At 38.6% G+C, this 17,160-nt stretch overlaps 1 protein-coding gene across 4 annotated transcripts in view; it reads right to left on the minus strand.

Moving 5' to 3' along the window:
* Nucleotides 1-11,647, minus strand: part of LOC140171601 (Golgi-specific brefeldin A-resistance guanine nucleotide exchange factor 1-like) — a 69,262-nt gene extending 57,615 nt beyond the window's left edge. For 2 of the 4 annotated variants that reach the window (XM_072194884.1, XM_072194881.1), the window contains exons 1-3: nt 11,452-11,647; nt 7,791-8,159; nt 3,352-3,418 (exon numbers count right to left, since the gene is read on the minus strand). In XM_072194884.1, coding sequence (XP_072050985.1) covers nt 3,352-3,418; nt 7,791-7,937 — 214 coding nt within the window. In that variant the 5' untranslated portion in view covers nt 7,938-8,159; nt 11,452-11,647. Of the gene's footprint in view, nt 1-3,351; nt 3,419-7,790; nt 8,160-11,422 lie in introns of all 4 variants that reach the window. The other 2 variants (XM_072194883.1, XM_072194882.1) reach the window with 2 other exon arrangements.
* Nucleotides 11,648-17,160: the final 5,513 nt, after the last annotated feature.

The raw sequence follows: 17,160 nt of genomic DNA on the forward strand, positions 1-17,160 counted from the left end.
CACAGTTATCATCTTATATCATTCTTTTTTTCCTCCTTGGATCATTTTTTGTGGCTAATATTTAGGCAAGTTAGCATAAAATTGCAATTTTCAGACGAGAATTAGCATGATGAAAACCAAGGAACAATACACACACCATAAAAATTCTACAACGTCAACCTGCATTTTAAATGTGAAAAAATAACGGAAGTGAAAATATCCTGTTATGGTAGATTGCAAGGGTAAATGAAATCACCCAATCCTCCTAGGATTTGCTCATCTAATGGTGAGCACAGACCAAAACATATGGTAATCTTCTTTCTACATCAATATTACATTAGCTTGCCTTGGTTGTTTAAAACATTAAATACCCATACCACAGCGCAGATACACGGGTTATATCGTGCAGCACTACAGAATTTTTGCACTGGCATAACTAGATGTGAACTTCCTTGATTGGGGAAAACATCATGCCTTGAATTTTGAAAGACAATAATTATTGTACAATTTGTGGGGGTTGCTTTTGGTAGGGGTGTTTGTGGGTGACAGTACATGTATGTGTGGGGTGAGTGTGTTTTGTCTCGTTTTATTTTGTTTTGTCATTTCGGCGATTCGGCGGCTTAGATGTTCGTAATGGTTTCGTTCATTTAAAACAACGGGATGTCCTCACAAAAGTAACTTTATTTTTTTCTAAAAAGGCATTTTTTCTCATAAAAATTACATTAAAACTGAATAAGAATGAAAATAAAGATAGGATTTTGTCTTTTGCCTATCAATATCGTGTCATAATGGATGGGCTGGCCAATATTTTTATCGTAGTGGATACCGCTGCGCCGCATCCACTACTCAAAATATTGGCCAGCCCATCCATTATGACACGATATTGATAGGCAAAAGACAAAATCCTATCATTTATTCTCTAATTTCATGATCCCCCACTTTCATAAAAAAAAGGTTGAGATATTTATAATTATACCAGCGGAAACCTTGGGCTACATAATGTTTGTGTGCAAAATATTTCTTGCAGATTCATTCGCTTGGCAAACATATCATCAAATTTGTAGGTTCTGTAACAAATATTCAACACAGTAATACACATTATCATGCATTGACTCACAAGTGCAAAATTGGAATCAATTGAAATTTCGAGAATAAGCTTTTTTTTTCAAGGATATACTGAGGATGCTAGAATCAGGAAACAGTATAATTTTGCAAGTTCTAATCAATTAAATGTTAAAACTTGCAAACTATAGACTAACTGACTCCCACTAGCTTTCAAAAACTCTGCGTCCGATCGGACGCACAACTGTTAAACCTGGTCGGGAAATGCGCGTCCCACAAAAATTTTGTGCGTCCGTACATGTTGATGTGTTCGGCAACAGGGAATATAATTTTACAAAGCCCCCAATTGCCGGTATTGCATTACATTACATCGCAGTTTCATGCAAATATTTGACTATTTCCTTCCATTTTCCTGATGAGATTTTAAAGATTATGTAAATATTATTGTCAATAACAAATTACGTGAACGCAAACTTGCTGACACTGTACTGTACGATGGTTTAAAAAGTTGTATTTTTGCTCTCGTGTTTGCGTGAAAGCTTACAGTTGTTCACAAGTCTTGCTGCCGCAAGAATTTTCATTGACTGGTTGACCCGGAAGTTGTCGCAAAATGGGAGTGGTTAAATATGAAAGGTCAATTATAACTCGTTTACTGATTGATCCATTGGTCTATATGTTCCTATAATATTCATTTATGCACGATGCAGGTTTAGAAAATAATAAAAATATTTATTTTATTTCATGGAAAGTAGATTGAGTAAGCTTATATTTGTTTTGATTTGATACCGACGCAAGGCATTGATGCAGCTTGCGGAACAGTGCATTCAACAATAGAAAATCGCGTCCTGGATGCACGGACGCGCCTTAGCAGGAGCCTTGACTGTCATACATGTACATGTATTTGCAGCTGTTCTTAAAACAATTCACCTTCCAAAAATTACAAAATAAAATATCTTTATTTGAAGAACAAAATAATACATTTTAATTTTCCAGAAAAGATTATCATATAAGGTATATTTTCAATTTTGCTTACAAAGAAGTTCAAAACAAAAGTTGATTCAGCATGTGCCATCTTCAAGCTATCCATGTGTGTCGAGGAAGTTCGAGATTGGATGCTTTGTAATATGCTCAAGTTAAATGACTCCAAAACCGAGTTTTTCATTGCTGCCCCTCCACACAATATGCCCAGTCTCTCCAACATCAATATAAAGATCGGTGATGCTGAAGTAATTCTATCTGCTACCATCAGGAATCTGGGAGTTGTTTTTGATGCTACGATGAACATGTCTAACCATATAACATCTATTTGTAAAGCAGTTAACTTTCTTTTGTGGAACTTGTCCAGAATAGGTAGGTTTGTCACCGAAGATGCATCCAGTAATGCCATGCGGGCACTAGTGTTATCCAAGATTGATTATGCCAACACCCTTCTGTCTGGATGTAGAAGCAAAGACGTTGCTCGCTTACAAAGACTACAAAACCGTGCTGCCCGCATTATCTTCCAAGTTCCACGCCGTCACTCATCTTCACCTCTTTTAAATTTGTTACACTGGCTTGCAATAGACAAGAGAATTTGCTTCAAAGTGCTACTCTACATTTACAAGACATTGAACGATCTGGCACCACCCTACCTCTCTGATTGTCTGACCATCCGTGTTCCAACTAGGGAAGGCCTTCGTTCAAATCAAGATCTTACGCGCCTTATCATTCCTAAGACCAACAGACTGAGAGGCGATGGATCGTTCAGTGTCTTTGGACCCAGAATCTGGAACAATCTTCCTTCATCCATTAGGTCATCTCCCACAGTTAACTACTTTCAAACGTAGCCTGAAAACCCATCTTTTTAACCATTGCTGATTTTATGTTGTTTCTTTTACATATTTTTGTTTTCTTGTAGTCTTTAGTAGTAGGGTAAGTTTTCTGTAAAGTGCAATGATCATTTCTTTGAAATTGCGCTATATAAATGCCATTGTATGTATGTATGTATTTAACTCAGAATTTTGATATTTTGTAGATTTCATCAGAGGACTTCATCAGAAAATTAATGATCAATCGATCTTTGTGTTTGATAAGCCAAAATAGGGCCTTTTGAATCTTTATATGATTGATGGGGAGAGTGTTAGGGAAAAATAACCAGGGGCACCGAAGGCAAATGCCTTGGGTGCCCCATGCCTTTGCCTTGGTGCCCCTAAGCATGTGATTGCCTTGGTGCCCTAGCAGGCCTTAGCAGAATACCCTGGCTGCTCTAAAATGAACTTTTTTCCCTGTAGGGTAAAATATAGGGTTGTGGGAAGCTCTGGAAATACTTACCGGATATAGAATTCAGAGTATCCTTGAGGTGGCCAAAATTATTAAGTAGAGGATCCTGGTCTTCATCCTGTAAATCAAAAAAGAGTAAAAAATGAGGCCCACTGGTAAAAAAAATCCAAAACAAACATTTTTGTAAAGATGCAAAAAAACAGATCTCCTACATTTTGTACAGGGGTGAAGCTCAAATAGCCAATTTTTGTTGGGGCGATCAGCCCTTCCTCCACCATGGGGGCAAAATGTACTTCCATGCCCTACATGTATGAACAGGCATTCCTGATACTGCGCTACCTAGTATAGAAGCATGGTCAAGAGAAGCAACACTCTCAATATGATTTCTAACAATGTTTGGAATTTCAATTCCTCAAATATTAGCCATCTGCTGCTGATTTTGTTACTCAGCGGCCAAGTTGAGACAAACCCAGGCCCATCTACTGTTGAGTTCCCTTGTGGCATATGCCAAGCTGATGTTGATGACAATGCTAAAGCCATGTTATGTGACAACTGCCAATTCTGGTGTCACATTAAATGTGTTGGTCTGTCTGACCATTGTTATCGTGATTTTATGAACCAATCTAGCAGCTTTGCTTGGATCTGCTACAAATGTGGTTCCCCAAACTTTGATAGTTCCTTATTTGGTACGAGGTCGATTGAAGTGTCAAATCCCTTTTCCTCATTAAACGAATCAAGTTTTGATGAGTGTGAGGTTTTGTTGAGTGCTACTCATCCACGCACTTCCACTCCCACGGATACATGTACCTCGAACCTGAGGTCACCCAGATTTACACCACCAAAAAACCATAAAAACAAAGTCAAAGTTATGATAGTCAATTGTGACGGTCTAAAGGGCATGAAGAAACAAGCTGCATTTAGAGCAGCAGTTGAACACCACAATCCTGATGTAATGCTTGGTGCGAATCCAAGATCAGCCCTGACCATGCAACCTATTCCATTTTCCCAGAAAATTATTCGATCTATAGAAAGGATAGAAATGTAAATGGAGGAGGTGTCTTCCTAGCCACTAAAGATAACCTGATATCAACTGACATGCCTGAAATGGACGCAAACTGTGAAATTGTGTGGGCTAGTCTTCAATTTTCAAACTCCAAACCACTCTTCTTAGCCAGTTATTATGGCCCCCAAGTTAATAATAAAAGTAAGGCGCTGGATGAACTGACAAACTCTCTTAGCACAATGCTTTCCAAACATAAGTCAAGATTCCCAAATGTCATCATTGGAGGGGATTTTAATTACCCAGACATTGACTGGGACACATGGTCATCAACAAACCCCAAAACAGCTGGTGTCCATAGAAGTTTTCTAAATTTCTTATTAGAAAACTCGCTTGCCCAGTTGGTGACGAAAGTTACCCGTCCTGTGTCAAATAGCATCCTTGACCTGATTGTTACCACAAACTCACAAATTATTAGTGATGTCGAAGTTAGTCCTGGTATCTCTGACCATAGCATCGTAACCTTTAACATAAATCTCAAACCCAAACAGCAATCCAAACCACCCAGGAAAATCTACAATTTCCTCAGGGCTGATGTTGAAAACTTGAAACAAAATGTTAAAGAACACACACAGGAGTTCCTAGCCTCTGCCCCTTAAAATAACAGTGTGGACACAAACTGGGAAAAAATGAGAGACAATCTAACTGAAGCAATGAATGCTCACATTCCCTCAAAAATGAGCAGTGGGAAAAGACATCTTCCCTGGGTAACACCTGACATAAAACGCCAAATGAGAAAGAGGGATAAGCTACACTGTCGTGCCAGGAAGCAACAAAACAGCACTTCCTGGAAGCTTTTCCGCCAGTACAGAAACAAAGTTGCATCAACAGTCCATAGTGCCCATGAGGATTATGTTAACAATGTAGTTGGTAACAGCCTGTCTGAGAGTCCCAAAAATTCTGGTCGTGCGTCAAAATGATGCGTGCAGAAAACCTTGGCATTCCAACCCTGAGGACAACAACCAAACTCTGCACCACTGACCAAGATAAGGCAACTGCACTCAACTCACATTTTCAATCTGTGTTCACCCAAGAGACTGATACATGTAGTATACCGCAAAAAGGTATTTCACCATATCCATCTATTTCGAGCTCATAATTGGAGTTGAAGGCGTTGAAAAGCAGTTATCATCTTTAAACCCAACAAAAGCATGTGGCCCAGATGAGATACCACCCAGACTCCTCAAGACAGTTGCACCTGAACTTGCACCGCACTTTGCTTTCTCTTCCAACAATCATATGACACTGGCGTAGTTCCATCTCAATGGAAACAAGCACTTGTTACAGGTATATTCAAAAAGGTCAAAAATCAGATCCTGCAATTATCGCCCGATTTCACTTACAAGTTTGTGTTGTAAAGTTATGGAGCATGTGGTTTTAAGTCACCTAGCCAGACATCTGAACAGCAACAGTATCCTACTGGACTCACAGCATGGGTTCCGCGAAAAACTGTCTACCGTGACACAGTTGATCACATCCTGTCACGACTGGGCTCGCACCCTTCAACAACGTGGGCAAGTTGATGTTATCCTCCTAGATTTCAGCAAGGCATTTGACAAAGTACCCCATCTGCGCCTGTCTGCCAAGCTGGAATTCTACGGCATCAGAGGTTCAACACTGACATGGATCAACTCCTTCCTTAACAACAGAAGCCAGGCAGTTTCGGTAAATGGGACCCACTCACCCTGGGGGAAAGTAACATCAGGAGTACCCCAGGGCTCTGTGCTGGGACCAGCCTTGTTTTTACTCTACATTAATGACATCCAGGAGGAAATCAGTTCTAGTATGCGCTTATTTGCTGATGACAGCATCGTATACAGAGATATTGTGAGTCCTGACGATCATCAAGTACTCCAGAAAGACCTCAATGAGCTTGCAAATTGGTCCTCAAAATGGCTTATGCACTTCAATGTGGGCAAATGTGCCATCCTCCAAATAACTAACAAACGCAAAACCAGCCTCTTTGATTATACCATCCTGGGTCAGCCTCTTGCTAGAGTCGATCAACATGAGTACCTTGGAGTTACAATATCCAGTAAACTTCGATGGGATGCACACTGCAATAAAATCACGCAGAAGGCAAACCGCACCCTCGGTCTGATACGTCGCACCCTATCACCATGTTCTCAAGAGGTAAAGGCCAGAGCATACCAAGCCCTAGTCCGCCCTCAAATTGAATACGCATCGGAAGCTTGGAATCCGCATAACATCACCACTGTGGACCGCCTTGAACGTGTTCAACGGGCAGCAGCACGATTCGCTTTTCGGGACTACCGCAGAACAACATCCGTATCGGCACTAATTAACACCTTGGGCTGGGACTCACTGCACAACAGGCGTTTAGCTGCTCAACTGTCCATGTTTTACAAGATACATTATGGCCTAGTAAACATCCAGTTCCCCACCATCATCCAACCAGCTACATACTTCAGCAGATATGACCACCAACTTAAGTTCAAGCTACCAGAAGCAACAATAGACAGCTATAAGTTCTCCTTCTATCCACGCACCGTGAGACTCTGGAACCATCTACCAACTCCTGCAGTATTGGCTCCTTCACTACCAGCCTTCCAGGAAGTCAGCCTGCCGGCCATCCAGCAGATGAGGCTTCCTGTTGGTGCCAAGCTGCTGTAGTTCACCAATCCTTGTATATAGTGCACCCTCAGTTCATCACCAGTCTTGGTTTCGTCATTTTGTTACAGTCTTCACCTTATCTTCACCCTTGTTTCTGCACCATTGCCTGTGACTTCACTTCTGCACCAAGTCCCAGTATAGCTGTTGCTGCATAGGGATAGCACCTTTGAAGATTGAAGAATGCAATAATACTTAGTCATGCTAAAGGGAAAGCTTTCGTTACACATTCTATGATGTGCATTAGATTCACATGCTACAGAACCTATTACAATAATACTCCCACTTGTACTGTATCAAATTTGTGAGGCGTTCTGGCAAAATGAGATGGAACTGAACTGGGCATTAAATATTATGGGGCCAAAGGTCAAAGTTGGCAAGATGGAATAGATGATGGGGTTTCTTATTTATCTCAAAATTAACATCTTTCAATGTTCTAAATTATGTTTTAATTAAACAAAGGTTAGCCATCAGCTGTCCCATCTTATTGTTACCATAGTGATCTTTGAATGCCCAGTTCCGTCTCATTTTTCCCAGAACGCCTGACATTCAGGGCCTCAGATTCGACGAGAATCTATGGAAGATGACCTTAATCTCCCACACAGGGGGTGTAGCTTTCAAATAAAGTTGCCCATTCAGGCAACCCAATTTGAAATTTACACTCCCTGTGTGGAAGATTAATGCCATGTCTTCCACATGGATTTCAACTGGAATAGCCATTGTTGCAGATTTAGTATCCTCTGACCTGTGCAGACTGACCCTGAGTATCTGCCACCACATTTTTGATGTTTTAACCTACCTGTGGTAGATGCGATGTCCATCTTGAGCTCCTGCGCATAGCCGTCACCACCAATAGCATCTCCCCTTGGACGATGTACACGCCTATCTTAGGCGGCTCAATCCTTGTGAAAGATGACATCTTGTTCTCTGGGCTGTCTGTACTCATCGTGTACAGCTTATTGACACATTAGCCACAAAACTAGTATGGGTAAAACCGAGTTTGTTTGTTTGTTTGTGTGTTTGAATCACACTTGTTAGTGAATTACACCAGGTTCAGTTTGGTTTAAATCGTAAATGGGGTAATGATCCTATGGCTACATTGTGCATTCTGTTTTAAATTTCTCGCTAATTATGTGTAGTTTCTGTCAAATCTCAACAACATCTCCTCCTGCAAAATACAAAAGAAAAATTTTAACAATTAAGACTTGAAATAATAAAAGTTACTTGTCCCCAAACCATTCACACTGACAATTTGAAGGCTAGCATTTACCCCCCCCCCCCTCTCTTTATGCACCTAAATTGACAAATATGTGGTGCCTTAGCTGCAGGAAGTTGAACCCATTTCTTAGCGGGTAGTAAAATGAGTCAAAATGTGGACTCAAATCAAATTCCACATTTTTTTCTTCTAATATTAAGCTAGCTATTTTATGGAGGTGAAACCCCAATATGTTTCTATCAGTAGTTACACAGGGATTTAGGCCCTGTATGCTTTCATCGATTGGCTCCAAACAAAGGAGTTGAACCGGTGTCCTTCACAGTAATCATGGCGCAGTGCAGTCATTCAATCAAATGTTGTCATCAACCTTTTTTTATTGTTGTGTATTTGTTATGTGTGTGAGACGAACTGTTGCGGTATGATAAGATTGCAATCATGCTTTTTTTAATGCATTTGAGTAGTCCGCCATATTTATGGTATGATACATCATATGCACAACCTCTATAGGAAATACTGACAAATTCTCTGTTTTATACAACTGCATTTTAAGTTGATTAAATACAGGGGTACTCATCTTCTTTAGCCTTTCAAGGATTTGATAATCCAGTACACATTAAAATAAGAATATATCAAAATTATTTTGGGGGTGGGGAACGTCATCTTTAGCAGCATATAACTCAAAAAACGTGTCTGGTGACTTGTTCCGGGTTTTAGGAGTGGGTGTATGTTAAAACCAAATTTTTGTGTTACTGTTTCTTTCTAAATATCTTACTCGAGAACTATAGCCTCAAATTTGCACACAATAACTTTACGCATTCGATGCTAGAGTTCTTTGCTATAATTTTTCGGTAGATGTGTCCAAACTTTCAAAGTTTTTCACAGAAATTCTTCAATTTAAAATATTTTTGTACTGCAAAATATCTGAGAAATCCCAATCAAGTAACTGAACCTAACTGCAGAATTTCCGACAGACTGGTGAACATGTTGGGATCTATGGCAAATTATAATCAAATGCAGTAAACCTTTGACGAGCGCGTATTTTAAGTATACATCGCATATTTACTGCGTTGGACACACTTGTCTCTTATTGGCTGCTGAGGCGATCTGCTGTTGCCGAGTGGAAATTTATGAATGAACTGTGCGCCGTACGCGTTGTTAGCTCCGAATTTGCAACATCACGGTAGTCGTGCTCGTCAAAGGTTTGCTGCATTTGACTATAATTCTCATACAAAGTCAAAACAGTCACAAGCCCGGGATTCAAACCCACATTGATCGTATTATCCCGGTTGACGGCTCAGTGCCTAATTAGTGACCGTTCCTAAAAACCATATCGCATCTCACCCTCATTTCTCCCCATAAATTTGAAAATTACAATTTCTGTTCTTGATAAATAGCAAGTGCAATGACGTAATGATTTTTTGTGCTCATTTGTTGTCAGCCTTCATTGACATTGTATTTAATACTGGGATAGGTATGTCCACATTGTTTATTACATAGAGGGCGACGTTCAACTCAAAAAGCTCAAAAAGTTGCGACCACAGTAAATGGCTTAACTGTGTAATCCCCATAGGAAAATACAAAATTTTGAAATTTGGACACCAGAAACTTGGAGACGTAGTCTAAAAAGTGCTGGTCCTTTATCCTTGATACAGAAGTCATCATGCAGTGATAGTTACATGTAGATTTCATAAAATAAAATTGCCTTTGTGTAAAACGGATCATCGTGGTGAAAAATGATGCATAATTACTGGCTCTTTTGTACAGTAAGTCATTGTAAGGCATTGTCAATGATGGCCGCAGAAAAATGAAAAATTTTAAAAACAGACATTTGCCCTTAACTTTGTAGTTCCAGTAACTGTAACTCGTCGTACCTAGATGTCATTATGTTTATGATAAAGACTGAAGTCTTGCTGGCAGGACTAATAACTTTGTTGATATTTGAGCTACAGACATGGTTGACCCCTCATTTTTTAAGTTAAATGATCACCTTCTTAAACAAAATAATTTCCATGTGAAAAAACCTACTTGAAAATTTTGTGATCATGCCTAAGGGTCTGGGATGTCTTTGCACTCGACAATTTCGGCGCGCGGGAATTTTGAATATTACGCGTTGAGAGACAGATGTTTTTATTCGTTTTTAATGGTCACTTTGTCTTTTGAGTTTGTTTTTTTAAAACCATGTGATTCATGCTTAATAATTATTTTTCTTACATAGACCTTTTTCTGATGACATCACCTAATCGATATTGGGGTCTGAGATGTAAACAAACAACATGTACGTTTTTCACGTGTCCACGATGTAAAAACACCAAATACTGCGTATTTTCTCCTGTTTTGTCATATTTCATGTTAGCTTCCATAAAATAATTGTTTAAACGGGATGTATACTATAGAAAAATTATCAAATTCGTGGACATCATGGAACATACTCTTTGCATGGCTGTGCGTAGTAAGCAGTTGTACGCAGATCGTCTCGCTAATATGGACGCGTAGAGCAGCGTTGTACGCGCGTGTAGTTAGCATGATTAGTCGCAGAGTAACAAGCGTAGTTGAATGTTCCACGATGTCCACGAATTTAATATTTTTACCTTTGTTCCAGTTTGTTTTGATGCCATAAAATACAAAAGATACGGAAAAACCGCGATGCTATTAAAAAATTCAATCTTTGTTTTCTTTCACAATTTTGTTTACTTTCACAATTTTGTTTACTTTTTACACCGTGAAGAACTAAACGCGTACTGCGAGCTGGCAATTCCGCAGGGCGCCTAGAGTGGCGCAAAAGTTGATCGCGCACGCCTGCGCGATATATATTTGCGCTTTGGGTGCTGATGACTCGAATGCTGGACCCCAATATCGATTGATTGGTGACGTATGAGAAAAAGGTCTATAAGGCATAATGGTGTGATTGCCGGCGGAGACTTCCTTCAGGCTTCATGTCCTTTAAAACATGTTTAAGTTCAGCATGCATTTTAGTAAGCTTAAAAAATATTAAATGTTTTCTCTCTCTGGTTCACAAAAATTATTAACACTGTACTTGATTTAAAAGTGCGTCTTGATCATAATTTTGTTTATAACATGATACAGTGACTCAGTGAGAATAATTTAAGACAGAACACAGTACTGCTGAATTGTGAATGAAGAGAGCATCGTCATATTCATGATAATCATTTTTATCATCATTCAATGCAATGTCAATGGACTATACACATACTAACCAACCATATGTTGTTCCCGTGATAAATACCTCTCGTTTCAGTCGTTCCCTTTGATTTTACGTTTGATACATTGTTGTAACTGAAGCTTTATGTGATCGAAGTCAGGATACCAAAACGTGTTCCAACGTAGAACAATCAGCTGCTGAAAATAGTGATTCTTACACATTACACGCCTACAATAAGAACGTCATTTCACCGGTGTTCATCGATATGGACATCGACAGGGAAATGTCATTTATAGAGTTGCCATCCGATAAACTTTATTTTGAAGTAACCAATTTGTTCGTCGTAAAATCACTAAGTACAGATAGGCAAAAAAATAAATAGTTCAAAAAAATATTTAAAAAATTTGTCCATGTATAAAGTCTCAACTATTAAAAAATTCAGTAGAATTAAAATCATAAGATCCCTTCTCGCCTGGCAAACACAAAACAAGTGAATTACCCCCTCACCCAATGAAGCGCACAAAACTAATTTATGCCCCCGGCCCGGTGTGTACCCCGGCCCTGGCCCGTGCTGGGGACTGGTGATCAGAAATATAGGGGGAACATTAATTTTTTTGGCAAGACAAATGGGGGAGGGGGGGGAGATGCAAAGATTTTTTGGTAAGACAAAGGGTATGTTTAAAAAAAGTGGTTCAAATATGGAACATTTCCTGTGAAGAGGGGCTAAATTTTTTTTTGGCAAGTCAGCCAAAGATTTTTTGGAACATCATCAAAAAGGGAGACCAGAGCAATTTTTGGCAGACCATTTTGAGAATTCACCCCAAGGTTATTCACGGCCTTTTGCTACTTCCAAGAAATCTTCACCCAAAACGAACGCTTCTGCCACACGTGGCAGCCCCACCCCCCAAAAAAAATCCTGCATACGGGTCTGGCCCTGTCTCACATTACATCGACTAAGCTCCTATTTTTGAATTACTGTCCGAGATATTCCTCTTTCACTAAGGCCCCAACCCCAAGCGGGACCCCAAGCTGAAACACAAAGGGTTTTATGAAACTGATGAACTTCAAATCATATGACATGTTGTATTATGCGCCATCATAATGCAATATCAGGGCACTACCTTTTGAGGAGAGGGAGAGTATTCACTCTTAACTTTTGAGGAGAGGGAGAGTATTCACTCTTTACTGCTCTCCTTTAATTTGATGTAGGAGAGTGATTTTAGCTCTCCTTAGTTGACCATTCTCTGATTCTCTCCTTACATTATATTGTAAATGCTCTAAACAGCTCTCCTTGAAGGCTCCAGAAGAGTTATTTAATGCTCTCCTGCAAATTCCAAAAGACAGTCCCTGCAATATGCCTGCATGCTACCCCCGATGCTACCACTACACATTCCAACTAACAACTAGCAACTTGCATGCGATATTCCAAATATTAGTCAAAAAACCTGTAATTTTCGAATGTCTTAAAAATCTTTAAAATGTTAGAAAATAAACCTGAATTTGAATACTTCCGCCATAAAACATACCGCATTAGATTTTTATTTTCCTCAGACCAGAGACAAGCAATCTCTGTTTTGGGGCCTTCAACCCCGGGCCTTCAACTTCAAGTGCATTATTTCACATGCTAAATATAGAAATAAAATTAATGTTCAACCAATACAGCAACAGGATGAAGCAGTGACGTGGTGCGCATGTGCATCAAGAATCCTATTTTTTAACTCATAACCACATACTCGTTTTACTCACCATGCTTCATTGCAGGCAACATAATGAACTTCGCTTTTTGTATGAGAGTAGCAACAAACTTTGTTCGGGGCGCCTACCACTAAATAAATATTTTGTTAACTTTTTGACGAATTTTATTAGGGCAATTCCACAATTTACAGTCGAATACATCTGATAATCGATGACACATTAATAAAAAAAAGTTAATTATGTTTCTGTGCAGATGTTTTAATAGTGAAACCTAACAGATGAATAGGTCTGTTTTTTGTGGTTTGGGGCATGGGCCCCCAGTGAGAACCCCCCCTAAAAACCCCAAATTACGAAAAAGTTAACTTTTTGTGACAATTTTGCACAAAATTTGTGTTGATTTTGGCACCCCTGAAATCCTCTGGAGTTTTTCTATCCTGCATGAATTGCACAAATATTTCTACCAACACTGTATAAATTTTCTTCATTTTCAACATGACTACGGTACCTTTCAAGCTTCCCATGGAAATAGTAGATGAGCTTCCTCACTCACATTTGAGTACCAAGTCATGGTCGCCTTCGTTTTATGCTTTGAATGCTTGGTTGGGTGGACTGCCAAGGGGTACTTCTTGACCCAAACACAGAAGGGAGTGGAGGTTCTTGACTTTGGTTTGGGTAGGGATGTGCAGCTGGGATTTCGAAACCAATTTGACAAAAAAGAAACCTGAAAATATACCAATTTTCGATTATTTCTGTTCAAAATAATGGTAAATTTGCCCCGATGATTCTGGAAACTTTTTGCAAATTGATTGAAAATGCAAATTTTACAGATGTTGGGGGACATTTTGAAACCACACCCATCTCTAAACCGTTTTTTTTTGTAAATTGCAACCCAAAGTTGTACCAAAAAGGCTAAAAATGCACCATAAACCTGCAGCACATCCCCATACCCAGATCCATTTGCCACAAAATCCCATCCCCATCACCAACTCAAACATTCCTTCTTCAAAATGGAAAAGGTGATCTAATCTTATTAATATTTGATCAAGTTCTACCATGTACCATGCAATGAATTACATACCTAGGAATGCATAAAATTTCTGAATGCCACTGATGTCAAAATTGCTTCCCACCTCTCAGTGCCAAAAAATCCTACCCCACCCCCCTTGACTCAACAAAGCATTGCCCCCCCCTTTTGCACATGACAAATTTAGGTGGTCTCATATTCATGTAATCATTTTATTGCCCATCACACATCAAAACATTTCAAAAACTGATTGACCTCCATTTTGACCAGCCCACAATTTGCTTGCCCTTCCCCTTTCAGCTTGCTAAAATCCCCATCCAAGTTTAATTATTGAACAAATGTTAACCCAATATGCTTGACGCACGCAGAAAAAAAATTACAATTTCAACTTGTTTGTATTTACTTTTTTCAAACTGTTCTTGTTTTATTGGAGATATCATAATAGATATAGTTCAAGATTAGTAGTATGTACAATATACATTTTTTTTCTGTTTTCCTCCATTTTTGCTCATGTAAGAGATGGTGTTGGTCCTGTGGTCAATGTATAGATGAGTATACATTAAACGTACCTTTGTAATAATATAGTACTTTAATTTATATTTTGTACATGTATGGTAAAAAATAGAAAAAATGTGCTTAAATGACATAAAAATTACACAAATAAATGCATGCTAGTACATCTTGTACACAAGCTGACAAGCACTCATTTCTCTCAACAAGTAATACAGTTTTAACCACTGCTTGAAATAAGGTTGGCTCTTGGGCCAACAGCCTGTGAAATCGCTGCAGGCCTGCCATTACACTACCCTGCAGGCCCATGAATTTTTTTGTCACCAAAGTCGGCAAGACGGTCTCAAAGCAAACTTCAATACCAATCCAGGACATTGCCTGTTGTTTCTGGAGCAGCTGCTCCTAGGGCATAATTTCGGGCCAAAATCTTACAGAAGCCGTGAGACCCTCCAACATTGAAAGATTGGGAGGGGGAAGGGTAACATATAGGGGAGTCTTGCATATATGCATGCATGTTTCACTCCTCTCTCCAATTTTGATAGGGCACACATTTCAATTGTTTAGTGCAAGTGTGCCAACTATTCTTTTCCTGGATTGTAGGTCTGAGCACACACAAAAGCTGAGTCGACTGATCAGTGCCAGAAGTGGGTAAGTGCAATAGCTGCCCTGTGAACATTTGGCAATTTACACATAGTATATTGTACTCATCTTCACATGGCAGTTACACATACATGGCAGCTATTACTTCTGGCACTGGGTGGTCGAAGTTTACTCGGTCCACATTGATTTTAGCCAATCAATGAGATGTTGCAAGATGAGTCTAATGCACAATCCCCAGTCCCAGCAAAATATATGAGAGGAAAGGACATTGATTGTCTCATCAGTGACAAAATTAATTAAGACAAAATAAAAAAGGTACTGCAATATCATGACTTAAACAATTTATATTAAATTAAGGGAACAAACCAAATGATCAAAGAAGCCATATGATAATGAACAAAACAAGTTTTTGTGAGGGAAGGGGTTTAAAATGTTGATAATGTGTCTTGTAATAGGGGCTGCATGTGCAATAATTATGAGACCCTGCGAAGTGTAAAATTGGGGGCAAAGCTATTTTTGGCACATTTGAATATTAACCCCCCCGCTCATATTTATTGTACAGCCCCTTATACTAAACAGTAACACTTATCTTATTTTGACCACATTCCAGTCACAGATGGAGGAGAGGGGTCAGCTTTGTAATAAAACCAAGTACATTTATCAAGATACATTGAGCTGTTGGTTTGTTCCCTAATCCTTTTATTTTAAAGCTGTCACTTTATAAAAATCTTGAAAAAAGTGGAATTTCTCATTATAAAAAGTATGTACACTCCTAGAAGTAAGAAACCAAACTAGAAAATTGTGACCTAGTCATCCAGCAAACACAAAACATTTTTGAAAACATTCCCAAAAGGTTAGGTTTGTCAAAAAAATATTGAGTTATATAAAGGGTAAAAAAAACCCCATTTCAATAACATTCAAAAACATTTTTGAAAACTTGTTCCAAAACATCTAACATAATGCTATTTAAGTTTTGACAAAATATTTTGCAAAATTACTTAATAAATTTCTAATAACATTTTAACAACATTCTAAACATATTGTTTTTTCTTTCAAAATGTTTTTGAAATGTTATTGTTTTCATGACCTGTATATAACCCAACATTTAAATAATATTGTTCAAACATTTTGACCCAAACCTAAAAAAAACCTTTTAAAACATTTGTTTGTTTGTTTGTTGGGATGCTCATTTATTGTGTCTACCAATACCAGGAAAAGGTGAATGGATCCAACATGTCTCGTATTCAACATGTTCAAAAACAGTATCGAGGTTGGGTAAGTCTTCTGTGTGCATGTTGAAGTGGATGCAGTTACTTCGGTCTTACTCCAGTATTATTTTACATGATGAGATATTTCTCACCAATGTCATTATAAACAAAGCAGCATTAATTTTGTTGTCCCAGTGACACCTAACATTTACCATACCCACTCCCACTTCACACAGAAACCTTAAAGACCCATTCAGTTATCCCAGTGCAAGTGTAAAAAAATAAAATTGTTTATAAATTGCTTAAAAGTGAAAGATAAGTCATTCAAATTGTCATTTGGTATTTTTGAAATGACAAATTTGGCATAAAACGAAGAAAACAGCAGTACTGACGAAGTTGAAGCCCCTTTCAAAGAAATGTAGCTAATTTAGATACTGTCAGTATCTAAATTACAGATTCGTGTAAAATGTCTTATTTTGTCTTAAATACACAGCTTTCGGCTGAACCACTTGCAGGCTATGTTAGCATGTCTATGACAATGACAAAGGTACCAAAATCTGAATTTTGATGATTTTTACGATCGTCCGGATGAGCAAATCACTGAATGGGCCTTTAACTGAACTTACTGATTGGTCACTCACTTCCAAGCTTATATAGTTACATGGATACATGATCTCTCATCAAATGATATAAAAATATATTTCAACATAATCGTAATATAATATTATATTTACCTATCATGAGACTACTGACAAC

The sequence above is a fragment of the Amphiura filiformis genome, chromosome 15 (genome assembly GCF_039555335.1).
Source record: "Amphiura filiformis chromosome 15, Afil_fr2py, whole genome shotgun sequence".
Taxonomy (NCBI): domain Eukaryota; kingdom Metazoa; phylum Echinodermata; class Ophiuroidea; order Amphilepidida; family Amphiuridae; genus Amphiura; species Amphiura filiformis.